This window comes from Entelurus aequoreus, linkage group LG20, assembly GCF_033978785.1.
Source record: "Entelurus aequoreus isolate RoL-2023_Sb linkage group LG20, RoL_Eaeq_v1.1, whole genome shotgun sequence".
In the NCBI taxonomy this organism is placed as follows: Eukaryota; Metazoa; Chordata; class Actinopteri; order Syngnathiformes; family Syngnathidae; genus Entelurus; species Entelurus aequoreus.
Window position 1 is genome coordinate 30,717,284 of NC_084750.1, and position 16,111 is coordinate 30,733,394.

The following is a 16,111-nucleotide window of genomic DNA, read 5'->3' on the forward strand; positions in this document are numbered from 1 at the left end:
CAGTCAAAGATCCTCTATATAACAGTGCAATGCCGCTTTTAAGACCTACTGTAAAAATGCCAGTCAAAGATCCTCTACATAACAGCGCTATGCCACTTTTAAGGCCTACTGTCAAAATGCCAGTCAAATATCCTCTATATAACAGTGCTATGCCGGTCAAAGATCCTCTATATAACAACGCTATACCGCTTTTAAGGCCTACTGTAAAAATGCCAGTCAAAGATCCTCTATATATAACAGCGCTATGCCGTTTTTAAGGCCTACTGTAAAAATGCCAGTCAAAGATCCCCTATGAGTGCTGCCCCTTTTTCACTCCATTAGAGGATGTAATGTACAGTGAGAATTACAGTCAATATCCAGTATTCATCATGATGCTTGCTTATTCATCATGTTTATTTATGTTTGTTGTGGGCTACCAACAGCTGAATTCCGTGTGGAAAAGTGTCTCGAAGCGCAACAACCTATCGGCTGAGCAGTTGGACGCGTCAGACATGGCCGCTCTTAACGTCTTCATGTGTGGTCTGAGTTCTGACGAGATCTCCCAACTGGACGTAGCTGCTTTCAGGTTGGAGGTGGATGGACAGCGGTGTTAAAATGCTGAGCTGACTAAACGGTGTTCTTCACAGGGACGCCGTGGGCTCCATCAACGACATCCGCTGCTCGCCCAGCGTTGCCCAGCAGTTCCAGAAGGTTCTGCTGTCTGCCTTTGGACGTCCAGACAGCTGGACGGAGGCGTCTGTTTCTGAAGTGGGCACCATGATTGGTGAGACGTTTGCGTGACCTTGTTGTTCATGTAGATGGCGCTCTTTGGAACTTGTTTGTGTGTCCCTCAGCTGGCTTGCATGCGCACCAGTTGGTGTCTTTGGATCCATCCGTCATGATGTTTCTCAGTCAGAGCAGCGTTCCACTCCTTCATCCAAATAACATAGCTGTGAGTCTCCCATCTTTGACCCTTTACTTTTAAATTCTGACTACTTTTTACTTCCGCCCAACATTAGGCCCTCTCTGTAGCCCAACTGGAGGCCCTTGGTCCTGACAACGCTGCCATGGTAACCAGAGGACAGCGAGCTGCTCTTACAGATGTGCAAATGGACGCCCTGGCGAGGGCCGAGTCTGGGGAAATGCAAAGTGCTGCAAGTCAGATGCAATCAGGTGTGAAGCACAAACCATTGCTAATATGACCACAATACAAAATGACCGCTATCGCTATTCATTAACTCCACATTTCAAATAATTTGCTTTTCAACCAAAAGTTTTCCCAACTGTCTGTTATTGTTCGGACAAACTAGTCCATTTTTCCGCATATTATTCCATAAAATCAAGTGCCCACACACACACACACACAAAAAAACAACAACTTGTTGGTCTCTGTTCTTTAAGCCACTATTGGCCCAAAAAAGATGCGAGTGCCAGCACTTTGGTAAAGAATGTGAGCAACACTGTTGAATTCAAAGAGGAACTTGTAGGTCTGGGCCAACAATTTTACGGAACATAGGGCGCACCTAATATTACTCCGATAAGGCGCGTAAAGGAGTAATATTTTTTTATTTTTCTAAATTGAAAACACTTCCTTGTGGTCTACATAACATGTAATGGTGGTTCTTTGGTCAATTTGCTTCCAGATGCGCCATTTTGTGGGCGGTTGTATTTACGTGGCTCACCTTCAGCAGCGTCTTTTCTCCGTCATCTTTGTTGTAGCGGTGTAGCGTGCAAGGACGGGAGTGGAAGAAGTGTCAAAAGATGGAGCTAACTTTTTAATGACATTCGGACTTCACTTAATTCAATAGTGGAGCAGTATCTCCTCATCCGGAAACAACAACACAGGAAATGTGTCCCGTGAAAAACCGTCCGACCGGAACTCTCTAATAACTAAAGTTCCTTGGGTGAATAATGTAAACTCACTATACTGGTATGTTTTAGCGCTTTCATGGCGAGTTTACCGACAGATATAAGTAAGAACTTTACACTACTTTATATTAGAAATGGCAACAGCGGAGGATGAATGTCCCATAACAAGAAGATAGAGAAAGAGAAGAAGCTTATCAACTGCAGTGTCGGCACGAGCTACAAAGGCGGATGCGTGCAATTTTTAAGGATTTATGCAGATCCGAAATACAGATCAGCAGGTACCAGAACGTAAGAAAAGTTGCTTTTGCTTAATATTACCAAACAAAACGCCAGATAATATGTCTTACCTTATACACACACCATAATAATACTCGTATGTTTAATGCACCGACAATCCATCTAGCAGTGCGGCTTCATAGCTTACCAAAGTCATACTAAAACATTTTGATAGATTTTTGAGCACCGTGTGTAATGTTCTATAGTTTCAATCGAACATATAAAATGTTGGTGGTGTTTGCTTAGTCATATTGCCATCATAGTGCAGCCTACACGTATCTCTTGGGTTTGACTGCCATCTACTGGTCACACTTATCATTACACCATGTACCAAATAAAATTGCTTCGAGGTCGGTAAGCAAAACCAGAATTATTCCTTATATTAGGCGCACCGGGTTATAAGGCACACTGTTGAGTTTTGAGGAAAAAAATGAGGATTTTAAGTGTGCCTTATAGTCCAGAAAATACGGTAATCCAACGATAAATTTCAAACGATACAAGTGCGTGTTTGTTTTCTGCGCCTCTCGCTTCAAACCGTATAAGGTCTCACTCTGTGCATCGCCCTCAGCACCTGAGCACACCTATTTAGCAGTAGAATTAACTGAACGCAGTCATTTTACACAAACAGGATTCATGGACATTGCCTCGCTACTTGCGACTCGCTTTTGGGAAGTTCTGCAAAGTAACAAAAGTTAAGAGGAAAAAATACAAATATACAAAGTCGTTACATTACAATGTCCGTTGTGGTAATATTTCAGCTTCAAACCAGATGGGCAATATGAGCCAATCAACACGGACGAATGAGCGAGAATGCCGTGATGGCAACAAAAAAACGTCAGTTTTTCCAACTAGGATAAAAATGCACTTTAAGGCGTTCAATATTTATTTAACATGTTTGCTTGCAGAGATGAGTCCATTTATTTTTTTTATTTAGTATAAAGTGATGTACTTTCCAATTACAGAACAATGTAAACAATTCTAACAAGAAATAAAACTTGATATCCTCTTAAATCAGGGGTATCCAAAGTGCGGCCCGGGGACCATTTGCAGCCCGCAGCTCGGTTTTTATTGCCCTGAATAAGTCCCAAATTAGAACAAAAAACGACGGCAAATTAAACGGGACCAAATCTTCCAAAAATGGAACCTGAAAACCAAAATGGTCGACAATCTGAGCGTCTTACTGAATAAGGTCTTTGAAGATTTCCGTGTGTCCTGTCATGATGAAAAAGTGTACACGTTTTTTGTGAGACAAGATATGTTTTTCATTGTACTAAAGCTCTCAAAAGTGTTTCAGTTGACGGTATAATAGCAATAATAGTAAATACAAGCTTACTTTAGAGCACAGTCAACATAAATACAAATAAAATCATTATTAAAATAATCATGAATTATTTTATTGCTTTGTTATCTATAATACAAAGCTAAGAAGTAGAAGTTTTTTTCCAAATGTTAGCATATGTTCACTTACATCGTTTTGGTTTGAGTATTTTTCATATACAAAATGTATAAAAGTGGCCCTCACATCCTTTAATTTTTCTCTATGTGGCCCTCGCTGGAAAATGTTTGGACACCTCTGTCTTAAAGGCCTACTGAAACCCACTACTACCAACCACGCAGTCTGATAGTTTATATATCAATGATGAAATCTTAACATTGCAACACATGCCAATACGGCCGGGTTAACTTATAAAGTGCAATTTTAAATTTCCCGGGAAACTTCCGCTTGAAAACGTCTATGTAAGATGACGTTTGCACGTGACGTCAATGGTTGAAGCGGAAGTATTCGGACACATTGTATCCCAATACAAACAGCTCTGTTTTAATCGCAAAATTCCACAGTATTCTGGACATCTGTGTTGGTGAATCTTTTGCAATTTGTTTAATGAATAATGAAGACTGCAAAGAAGAAAGCTGTAGGTGGAATCGGTTTATTAGCGGCCGGCTGCAGCAACACAACCAGGAGGACTTTGAGTCGGATAGCAGACGCGCTATCCGACGCTAGCCGTCGACCGCATCGATGATCGGGTGAAGTCCTTCGTCGCGCCGTCGATCGCTGGAACGCAGGTGAGCACGGGTGTTGATGAGCAGATGAGGGCTGGCGTAGGTGGAGCGCTAATGTTTTTATCATAGCTCTGACGATGTCCCGTAGCTAAGTTAGCTTCAATGGTGTCGTTAGCAACAGCATTGCTAGGCTTCGACAGACGGCACAGCATTAACCGTGTGGTTACAGGTCCAGTGTTTGGTTCGGTGTCTCCTAATAGTAGTATTGTTGATCTTCTGTCTATCCTTCCAGTCAGGGGCTTATTTCTTTTGTTTCTATCTGCATTTAAGCACGATACTATCACGTTAGCTCCGCAGCTAAAGTGCTTCACCGATGTATTGTCGTGGAGATAAAAGTCACTGTGATTGTTCATTTCGCGTTCTCGACTCTCATTTTCAAGAGGATATAGTATCCGAGGTGGTTTAAAATACAAATCCGTGATCCACAATAGAAAAAGGAGAAAGTGTGGAATCCAATGAACCCTTGTACCTAAGTTACGGTCAGAGCGAAAAAAGATACGTCCTGCACTGCACTCTAGTCCTTCACTCTTACGTTCCTCATCCACAAATCTTTCATCCTCGCTCAAATTAATGGGGTAATCGTCGCTTTCTCGGTCCGAATCGCTCTCGCTGCTGGTGTAAACAATGGGGAAATGTTAGGAGCCCTTCAACCTGTGACGTCACGCTACTTCCGGTACAGGCAAGGCTTTTTTTATCAGCGACCAAAAGTTGCAAACTTTATCGTCGATGTTCTCTACTAAATCCTTTCAGCAAAAATATGGCAATATCGCGAAATGATCAAGTATGACACATAGAATGGATCTGCTATCCCCGTTTAAATAAAAAAATTCATTTCAGTTGGGCTTTAAATGGTTACTTGCCTTATTATTATATATTATGATTACATTAGTGCTGAATTTGGTCATAAAATAATGCTGACAATAATATTGTTTATTGGCAATAATTTGTGGGACAATAAAAGTTATTGGCCAAGGCCTAACTGTTAGCCAAGTATGGCGGTGGCGTCCACATGGCTCTCCGCCTTCCCTCTCCGCTCATCGCTGTCTATGCCAACAAGAGTCTTCAATAAAGGTAAAAATAAAAATATGATCCGCCAGGACAAAAATAATGTTGCATATTCGGCTCAATTTGGGACTATAGCTAATCAGTGCTTCCCAAAGGTTGACCAAAACACATATTTGACACGCTGGTTTGTTACGCGTTATGTTTTGTCGTACGATAACCAAGACAGTAAACAAAAACCGGTGGAATAATTTTATTGACATTTTATATCAAAAACCAAATCATACGAAAAGTGGGGTTTACAGAAACCTAAGTTATTTTTTGTATATTAGCATTAACAGTACCGGTAGATTTTTTCACCTATAAATGTTGCTTCATAAAGCTTGTATGATGGCGACATTTTCACTCTGGAACAAATTATTAACTAAATTCATACATTAAGCAGCTGAAAAGATGATGGATGCCAGCTATTGTCCGTGGAGGACACTCCTGCTTTTTACCACCACAGCCAAGCGAGGAACATTGCTAGAGACTAGGGCTTGGTGATAAAACAATATCAAAATATATCTAGATAGAAATGTAATCGATATCAATACAAAATGCGTTTGATAAAATGTTAAAAATTTTTTTCATTTGAGTCGGAAGAAACTGGATGTTGCGCGGCAAGGTTGGTTGCATGAACAAAAGCACTCGCTCTCTGGTAGCCGAGCAACGCAGGTTACCACTGATCAGTGGGAGTGACACGCTGATAGCCAATCAGATAACAGTATTAAATATTGGTTGCGCCATCTTCAGGTCTCATGTTGAATCTTTGCATGGCGTGAGAAAAGAAACTAAAAATGACTGTTTCAGAGAGTGAAGAAATTGTGGATAAAACTGGAAGTCACCTCGACAGTAGGGCAGTTTGGGGGATTTTTTTCTAAAAAGTTAAAAAGTTAAAGTTCCAATGGTTGTCACACACACACTAAGTGTGGCGAAATTATTCTCTGCATTTGACCCATCACCCTTAATCACCCCCTGGGAGGTGAGGGGAGCAGTGAGCAGCAGCGGTGGCCACGCCCGGGACTCATTTTTGGTGATTTAACCCCCAATTACAACCCTTGATGCTGAGCGCCAAGCAGGGAGGTAATAGGTCCCATTTTTATAGTCTTTGGTATGACTCGGCCGGGGTTTGAACTCACAACCTACCGATCTCAGGGCGGACAAATGTAGTCAGACCATTGTGGTCTGTAAATGATGCAAGGCACTCATCCCCACCAAGACAGGTAATACCACAGCACCTTAGCCGCGCTCCCCCTTTAGCGCAAAGTAACTTCCTGGCACTAAACCTGCAGAAAATCGTTCTTCTCCGGTTTCTCTGTGTTTAGATTTTCACTATTTTGTTACACTTATTTATGCACCTCCATTTAAGACAGAGCTGGGCAAATATTTTGACTCGGGGACCACATTGAGAGAAAAAATGTGTCTGGGGAGCCAATGTGTATGTGTGTATAAATTATATATACACATTTAGCTGTAAAAATCTGCTGTACAGTATGTGTGTTTGGTTCCCTTTTTTCAGGAACACTAATACCAAAAGTCACAATGTTCGATTCTAAAAACAGACCACCTCAAAAACACGGAATGGAACTTTACAGTTTTTTACTGAATGGGACACCAAACATGCACATTAAAATAAAGAAAGTGGGATTTACAATATTAACTATGTGCAATAAAACACTGAATATTAACATATAAACATCGCTCCTCAACAACAAAAATATAACAAACAGCAAAATATGAGTACAAAGTAATAAACACCTTCAATATGATATATTATCACTTTTAGGCAGATATTGGTTGTAAAAATGTGTTTCTGACACACGCGTTTCAGGCTGGCTGCTCTGAAAACAAACCCCGCCCACTAGAGATGCGCGGTTTGCGGACACAACCGCGGAGTCTGCGGATAATCCGCGGGTCGGGCGGATGCATGACGAAAAAAATAGATTTTAAATAGATTCGGGCGGGTGGCGGTTGAACCAATTCGGAAATATATATACATAGTTAAATGTTGTTACCCACATACGAAAAACGATCAGCACTCTGAAAATTTCTTCGGCCCTACAAAAACCTTCCCCTACCATTTACTTCCGGGGCTGCGTCCAATAAAATCACAAAGTTGCCGGGGGTCCTTAACCGGCACGCGACTGTCCTGTTTCGCGCCTGTACAAAAAAAAAACAACAATAATTGATTTCTTCAGATTCCAGCAGCTGTCAAAGACGAAGTATCCTTCCAGCGACGGGCAGTCAAAGCCGAGGTGCTGTCGATCGCTGTCAATGACGTAAGAGGAAACATGACCACGGAAGTAAATGGGGGGGGGGTTTGTAGGGGGAAGAAATGTGGCATGACACAGCACGCCACAACAGAAGAAGAAAAAATAAAAAGATGGCAACGCAAACTCGTCAGCAAACTAAAAAAGGGAATACTAAAGACCAGGGGGAAAAAATAATAATAGTCAACACTTTCTTAATGGAAATGACAATAATATTATAATAATGATAAATAATATTATCACGCATTAATATCTCTTAGCCTCTAATGCGTGGCCAAGAGATATTAATGCGTGGCACGCATTGAATGTCTCTGCTGCCTTGGATCAGTCTCCTTTCTTTAACAGGCAAAAGCCCTTCTTACCTCACTAATGCCTTGCATCGTCTATATTAGATATATAACAACGGGTGGGTGGCGGGCGGTTGTGGTTTTGATAAAATGTTAGTTCGGGTGGATGGCGGGTGGATGACGACTTTTGTGATGCGGTTGCGGATGAAATAATTGCCTATCCGCGCATCTCTATCGCCCACCCTGGTATGTTCCTCGTCTGAGCTGCTGTGACGTAGATCAGTGGTCCCCAACCACCGTGAACCGATTGGTACCGGGCCGCGGCTGAACACGAAATTTAAAAAAAGAAGAAAAAGCTGGGCAGGACATAAAAAAAAATAAAAAAAATAAAAAAATAAAATAAAAAAAGAAGAAAAAAAAGAAAAAGAAAAAAAAAAGATTTTTTTTTTTTTTTTATTAAATCAACACAAAAAACACAATATATACATTATATATCAATTTAAATCAATACAGTCTGCAGGGATGCAGTCCGTAAGCACACATGATTGTATTTCTTTATGACAAAAAAAAAATAAAAAAATTTTAAAAAAAATACTACCCCCCCGGTCCGTGGGACAAATTTTCAAGCATTGACCGGTCCGCAAGTACAAAAAGGTTGGGGACCACTGACGTAGATTACCGTAATAACTCCTATAACACTCAAAAGCGCACATTTCAACCATTGAATCACTTTTTATAGTTCAAGACTTACGGACTACAGTTTTGATGTTAAAGGTCTAAAATAATTATGTAGAACGTCCGGTGGGCCGGATTGAAAATCTTAATGGGCCGCGTGTGGCCAGTATTTTGTCCAAGTCTGATTTAAGATATTATTTTTAAGTGTTCAATGTGATTTTAGAATTTTGTTTACATTGAGTGTTTTCCATGGTTGTGACATTTGATATCTGAGGGGATTATAATCAGAGGAAGGTTACATTTTTAAAATAAAATGTTTACATTTATTTTTTTTCCTGGTCCTTATTTTTGATAATTCATAAAAAAAATACCAATGTAGATATTGACCGACATAAGACACTTACCGTATATTGTGATACAGTTTCCAGCCCTATTAGAGACTCAAACATCCACATTCAGGGATGGCTTTATTGAAGGACCATATGTGCCCTCAACAATTATTTGCACTGAATTTGTTGCTATTTTTACTGTAAATTGTGTTTTTATTTTTACATTTTAAGCACCGCTTGCCGTTGCACGACTAATTTTGTTGTTTGTAAGACATACAAAGACAATCAATGATTCTATTCCATCATAATAAAAGAGCTGGCCTACCTTAGTAGCTGTTATTGAAATTTATTCTGATGATTCTCTGATATCCAGGAGCTCCTTCAGTGAACACAGAAGGGATCTCAGCCCTCATCAAGCCACTTCTGGTTCTCCTGGTGGGACTCCTGCTACTGTGATCACTGGGAGAACAACTCGCAGCCTTGGTTACATTTGTTGAAGATGAAAACTATATTCATAGAAAAGCATATTATAGAATGGGATGGGCGAATGAATAAACATCAATTAACATTACTTACAATCAATTAAGTGACATCCATTTATAATTGGATGGTAAGACCTCTTAGAAGTTTCTGAACTCTTGTTTCCATGCCAGAAAATGCTGCCTGGAGAAGCTGTGCAGACTGAACAGTCCCTTTACCGGTTGAAGCGGAGTAGTGCACTATATTTCCCCTGTAATAATCACTTAACTGAATACTTTGCCCATCCCTATTAGAATGTTAGTTGCCCAATGTTAATAAAGATAACCAATAAATTGCATGACAATGTGCCAGATTTATTTTTTTTCCTTTTTCAGCATATTTGACATCTTGCTAAATACTGACCTCCTGAGACAATAATCACAAGTGCGCACAAGTCACTACACCAATAATAATAATAATAACATATCGAAAGAGATATTTCTCAAAAAGTCTGTTTGTCAGGCTTAGAAATATTCTGGCAAATTCACACAATGTTCAAAGAAATGTACAAAAATCCTCTTTCGCTGTCTGCAACACAGTGACTGATTGTGATTACAAAATTATCTGAAGTCTCTTTTTCTAAATGTATATTTCTATGAATCTACAAAAACATGGGAAAATAAAACTTGTTGCTTAAACATCACACGAGTCAGAAAGAACAGTGGAACACGTTTAAGTCGGCAACCGGACAGGCTAACTCGACATAAGCAGTTGTCGACATAACCAAAACTTATTGAGGGTCAAATTGGACAAAATGTATTAATTAAATAAATACTTATATGTGTCAATAATTATTTCATTGGCAATTACTATTACTTAATTATTGATTTCAATATACAAACGGTAGAAAATGGATAGATTGATGGATGTCAAACTCAGCCAATAACGTCAGTGGGCGGGGTTTACAGGAATCTAGTCCAAATCATGAAATAATTAAATAAATCATTACATATTGAAATCATTCAACTAAAAAAATAATAATCAAATAATTAATTCATGAAATAATTTAGACGTGAAATAAATAAAATCAATAGTTAAATTACTAAATGATTTAATTTAATTGTACAGTAAATAAATTGACACATTTTATAGCACAATTATGTACTTAATTCCAATTATAATTATTCAATGACACATTTAAGTAATTATTTAAAGATGATTTAAAGATTTAGTGCATCCACAAAAATGTGTGAGGAGATTCTGACTTTACCTCAAAATAAGCCTGACTGAACATTAGACAAAACTGTTATCAAGTTTTGAGCAAAGAAAAACATATGACGTACATTCAGGTAAAACATTTAAAAATTGTCTGTTTATGATTTTCTGACAATAGAATTATATTTGTGTCAACATATTTGGCTCTTTTTTTTTAAGTTGAATTGAATTATGACAATGTTTATTAATCCACTAAATGACATAAGTATAAATCTACTTTTGCAAAAAAATGTGATCGATATTAAGATGGTTAACAATGTCACATGTCAATATTGACATAAAGATACCCGTTTTCAAAGAAATGGCACAATTGGCTCTCAGGTTTTTATGTCGACAAAAGCGGTCGATGTCAGCTTAAAAACAAAAACATGGCGGATCAAGACTTGATGAGTTGGTCAACATAAAAAGGTTCCAATGTATAAAGAACTTTCCACTTTATAAGTGTGTCATAGGTAGCTTTTAGCTTCAATGATTCCACACTATGAATATTACAGTAACAGCATTCAGTCAATTGGAGCATGAATGTTACGTTGGTGCAAGATGCCTCTCACGTGCAAACAGTGGCCCCTCACACTCCTGATCCCTTTTTGAATATCATAATTTTTTTGTTTTTATTCATGTTTTAGTGGAAGTAAGAGTAGAGCAGTCTAACAAATACTTCTAAAGTCGTACAATTTAGAACCAAAATTGCACTAAACGTTATTGCATCATTTATTCAAAAAAATGATGCGTGTACAAGTGTGTGTTTTGCTTTTTCTTTGGGTTTTTTTAAACTAAGAAATGAAATATTGAGCAGGAAATCATCACATATGCTTTATATGTCCTGGTTGCTCAGTACAAAACTTGACAGATGAAATGTACACAACAAAGTCAAGTGTGTTCATCACCATCAAAGCTAAGGGCGGGCTATGGCTGATCGTGATTGATGGTCATGATCAATTTCAGTTCGATTACACCTGTTAGCATGTTAATTTGATCAAAGATGGTGGTAATGTCCGTGAGTGCTCCAATTCCGATTGTACTCGTCAGTACTACAAAAGTAAACAGAATGACTGAACTTGGAGCAAAACGTGCAGATGAGGGCAGCGACATACATGAATGACTAAGAGCTATCCTCCGAAGATGAGGGTATTGTTGAGGAAAAAGCTAACTCAATCAAGCCGATGCACAAAATGTGTACAACACAACAAATGTGTTTAATCATTTGAAAAAGTATCACACCAAAATAGAAAAAAGCATTAAGTATTTGCAGCTTTCTACTGCTGCTAGGACATGCATTATCTTGAAACTTTCTGTATTGTTATCAAAGATGATGCATATTTGCAAGAAGCAATGATATTGGAAAAGTACAATTTGAAAAGTCTTCATTATCAATTCATTACAATTTGTTTATTTTGGATTCTGCATCACTGCACAAACACTCAAGACAGTAAAATAGTTAAGTTATTTTATGTTTTTCTAAAAAAATGTTTTTACTGTAGAGTAAAAATTATACATACAGGTACTGTATATAAAGAGAAATCTTTGTGCTATTGGCTGGTGTGATGTAGTAGAATTTCTGACCTTTGAGCTATATTTCGTGTCTATCAAGAATGTCTACTTGTTTCATTTCTCTTCTATTCTATACCATTGAAGGACCAGATGTAGGACAAAGTTGAATATGGAGTCGCTCTGACCATTCTACAAAATGTTTTGATTGTCTAAGCATGACTTAGGGATTCAAGGATGCTGCAAAACAAACATGTCGAAAACAACGGGACCTTGGGGCATGGGGAAACAGATAAAATGGCCAAGTGACAAGGACTAAGAGAGATTGCTTGATTCTTGTGTCCTCCGGAGGACATTTGTTTGTCTGCATGGGCAGCTCAATACTTTGCACTTTTGACTATGGGTAAATAAACTTTTTGTACTAAACTCACTTTTGTTGCTGGTTAAGCTTCGGACAATCCACTACAGTGACATTTTGGCTTTTTCTCATTTTGCCTTTTGCTGTTTTCCCCCCATTTTTGCTGTTTGTGTCTACTTTAGTTAGAGCCAATGACAAATGAGTCACAAGGCTGCAGATGGCCCTTGGCCCGCACTTTGGGCACCCCAGGCCAGCTCTTTGTAACCTTAGTGTCACGGCTGGTTACACCAGGCCGTACCTTATGTTGCCTTTGTTAGTGTTCTCCTGTGTTTAGTGCTGGTTCCTGTCCTGCGCTCTTATTTTGGTGGTATTTCCTGTTGTCTTGGTGTTTTTTCGCAACTACTTTACTTAGACTTAGACTTAGACAAACTTTAATGATCCACAAGGGAATTTGTTCCACACAGTAGCTCGGTTACAAATGATGGAAAGGACAATGCAGGTATAAAATAGACTAAATATAGCAATATAAAATATAACATATATACGTAATATTTACTTAATATGTGTACAGTATATGATGTATACTGATATATTATATTATATGTTTATATCATATATACAATGTATAACAATGACCATGTACAATATTACAGTATGTGTAACAGCTGCAGCATAAAATAGAGAGTAGATCCAGCAGAAAATAGACATTATAAACAATGAGAAGTAGCTAACATAGAAGGGGTCAGGTAATAGACAGATATATCTATTGCTGTATGGCAAGTGATTATACAGCTGGATGGAGTGCGGAATGAAGGAGTTCTTGAATCGAACACTGTGGGAACGAAGCTGAAGGAGCCTGTTGGAGTATGAACTCCGCTGTCCCTCAATTGTCTGGTGGAGTGGGTGGGCAGGATTTACGCCAGCCTTCGAGCACTTTTACCCTCACCTGTTTTCTGTTTGTGATTAGCACTATTTAAGTTGAGCTTGCGACACCGTTAGTTTGTCGGGACATTATTCTCTGTTCACGGGTGACGAATGACTATCTTTTTTGATGCTACGCACTACTTTGTGGACGCCGTCTGCTCCACCTTCACAGGAAGTGTTTTTTTTTGCTGCGTTCCAGAATTTTGTTTTGTGCCGCTCAGAGCACTTCCCTTCTTTTCTTGCTTTTTGTTTTGTCTGTTTAATTAATAAATACCCTTTTTTACTGCCCGCTGCTACCTCGTTCGTCTGCACCTTCCACAACGCATCGCTTGAGATTAATTGCTGAGATGTGATATGATGAAGGGGTAAGATTAAATAAGATTTGCTTCTTCCAACTCCCTTATATACCTTTTTTAAACCTTTATTTACCCAGGAAAGTCCCATTGAGATTGAGAAATCTCTTTTTCAAGGGAGTCCTGCACATTCATACACCAGTGCAGGTGCCACTGGGAGCAAGGTGGGTGAAGTGTTTAGCGCAAGACATATCCACCGTGACAAGGATGGCGGAAGCTGGAATCGAACCTGGAACCCTCAAGTTGCTGGCACGGCTGCTCTACCATCCGAGCCACGCCACCCGACATGTTGGACTGAAAATCATTTTACAAATACAATTACTGCTCCTAAAAAATATATACAACAAAGTCAGTACTTTGGAGCAATGTTTACAGCACTTTTTTGGGAATTTCCGTTCACAGTCATTGTGAAAGACATTACTACGGATGTATCTTTTTTTAATGCATTCTAAATAGTAAATAAATGTGATTAAAGTGAGATTACAATGTAGCCAATGGAAGCCGCTCTATTCTGCCAATAGAGATCTAAAAAAAAAACATTCAAACACCTCGATTAAATTACAGTATATACATAATATAAGTATATATGTAATGTAGTAACAGGCACATTTACAATAACATTTACATATTTTGATCATTTTAAGCATGCACAGCGTATTAATTTCAAAAACGCATTTCAACGTTCGCTTTTTATTTTTATTTTTTTATTACTACTCACTGCAGACTTCATGAGAGCCAACAAACATAATAAATCATCACTTACTGTACAAGGCCTGCTGTCATTAGGATGCCGACTGCTATGATGTTCATATATTCCCATTTAAATGAAGAATGACTTCTAATCCTCGCAAAGAAAAGGGGTGTGAGACCAAGTGTCTTTTCGTGTCGTTCTCGCTATTTCCGGGTCTAAATTTGCTGTCAATGTGCACAAACTTGTCGGTATACGTCCTGGTTCTTCTACTATCCTGGTGAGTGGCATGATTTATGACCTAGAATAAAGTTTGACAAGCAAGGAAAGGAGGAAGCAGCTGATCAGTCGATCATGTCAACATTGGCACACAAGCTCGTGATCATGGCGCCGCTATAAATATTTGTCTGTGTTAGAGCTTATAATAACAATATCACTAATACTTGGTTAATACTGAGGTTACAAAATGTAAATGGAGTATTGTTGGCACTTTTTGGATGGTTATTTATTGGGTTTTATGGGCAAAATAAAAATACCTCCCAATGGCGCGTTTGTTTGATGCGGTTAGATTTTTTTTCTGTGTCGTGTGCACGTCATGCAACGCACGTTTTGGGGCGGAACTGCTGTGGTGTGCGGTTGTAAGCCGGAGCACATCCGTGGCTTTCGGGGAATGAGCTCAGGGTTGGGGCCAGTGTTTACATTGACAGGATGCGTGGCTGGAGAGCGGCGAGGCACACAGGTGTGTTTATTGGGTTAAAGTACATGACTGTTGTTCATTCTTGTCTCGTTCACTCTCTTGTCAAAATACATTTATTATTCCTAATATTTTCTGGATCCACCAGTAAAGTCCCAAAGATTGACTAGTGGATCACAATTGATAGGTCGACAACCGCTGCTCTCGGGGGTTTAGCTTTTAGTAGAAATCGTCCGATTATTGGATATTTGACATTTTGACAAATATCTGTATCGGCCTTTTTTTTTTTAAAAGTTTTTAGTAGAAATCGTCTGATTATTGGATATTTGGCATTTTGACAAATATCGTATCTGCCTTCTTTTTTTTTTTTTTTTTTAGTTTTTTGCAGAAATCGTCCCGATTATTGGTTATTTTGCATTTTGACAAATATTGGTATCTGTGTTCTTTTTTTTTTTAGTTTTTTGCAGAAATCGCCCGATTATTGGATATTTGGCATTTTGACAAATATCGGTATCAGCCTTTTTTCTTTGTTTTTAGTAGAAATCGTCCGACAAAAATCGGTATCTGCCTTTTTTTTTTTTTTTTTTTTAAGTTTTTAGTAGAAATCGTCCGATTATTAGTTATTTAGCATTTTGGCACATATCAGTATCTGCCTTATTTTTTTATTTATTTTCTTTTAGTAGAAATCGTCCGATTATTTAATATTTGGCATTTTGACAAATATCGTATCGGCCTTTTTTTTTCTTTTTTTTAGTAGAAATTGTCCGGTTATTGAATATTTGGCATTTCGACAAATATCGGTATTGGCCTTTTAATTGGCAACTAAAACAGAGCTACATTAGCAGACCCAATATATAGACATTTTATACCAGTTTTGAGTATTTAAAAAAAATAGTAAAGTAGGTAATAACCACTGCTCAAGCCCCAGCCCTTTTGCCCTGCATGAGAAATGTTCCCTTTGGAGCCCATTAAAAAAAATTAAAAAAATGTATAATTTAAAAAAAACAAATTACATAAAACATTTAATAATTCTATAATACTTCTACCCAAATATGTTTGGATATCTGACAGAGCATTTATCT

General features: G+C 38.4%; 1 protein-coding gene across 1 annotated transcript in view; it reads left to right on the plus strand.

Moving 5' to 3' along the window:
• Positions 1–9,603, plus strand: part of LOC133635731 (otoancorin-like) — a 73,030-nt gene extending 63,427 nt beyond the window's left edge. The window contains exons 18-22 of the mRNA XM_062028980.1: positions 423–565; positions 627–763; positions 834–931; positions 999–1,152; positions 9,164–9,603. Of these exons, the coding sequence (XP_061884964.1) occupies positions 423–565; positions 627–763; positions 834–931; positions 999–1,152; positions 9,164–9,246 (615 nt within the window). The 3' untranslated portion in view covers positions 9,247–9,603. The remainder of the gene's footprint in view (positions 1–422; positions 566–626; positions 764–833; positions 932–998; positions 1,153–9,163) is intronic.
• The last annotated feature ends 6,508 nt before the right edge of the window (positions 9,604–16,111 follow it).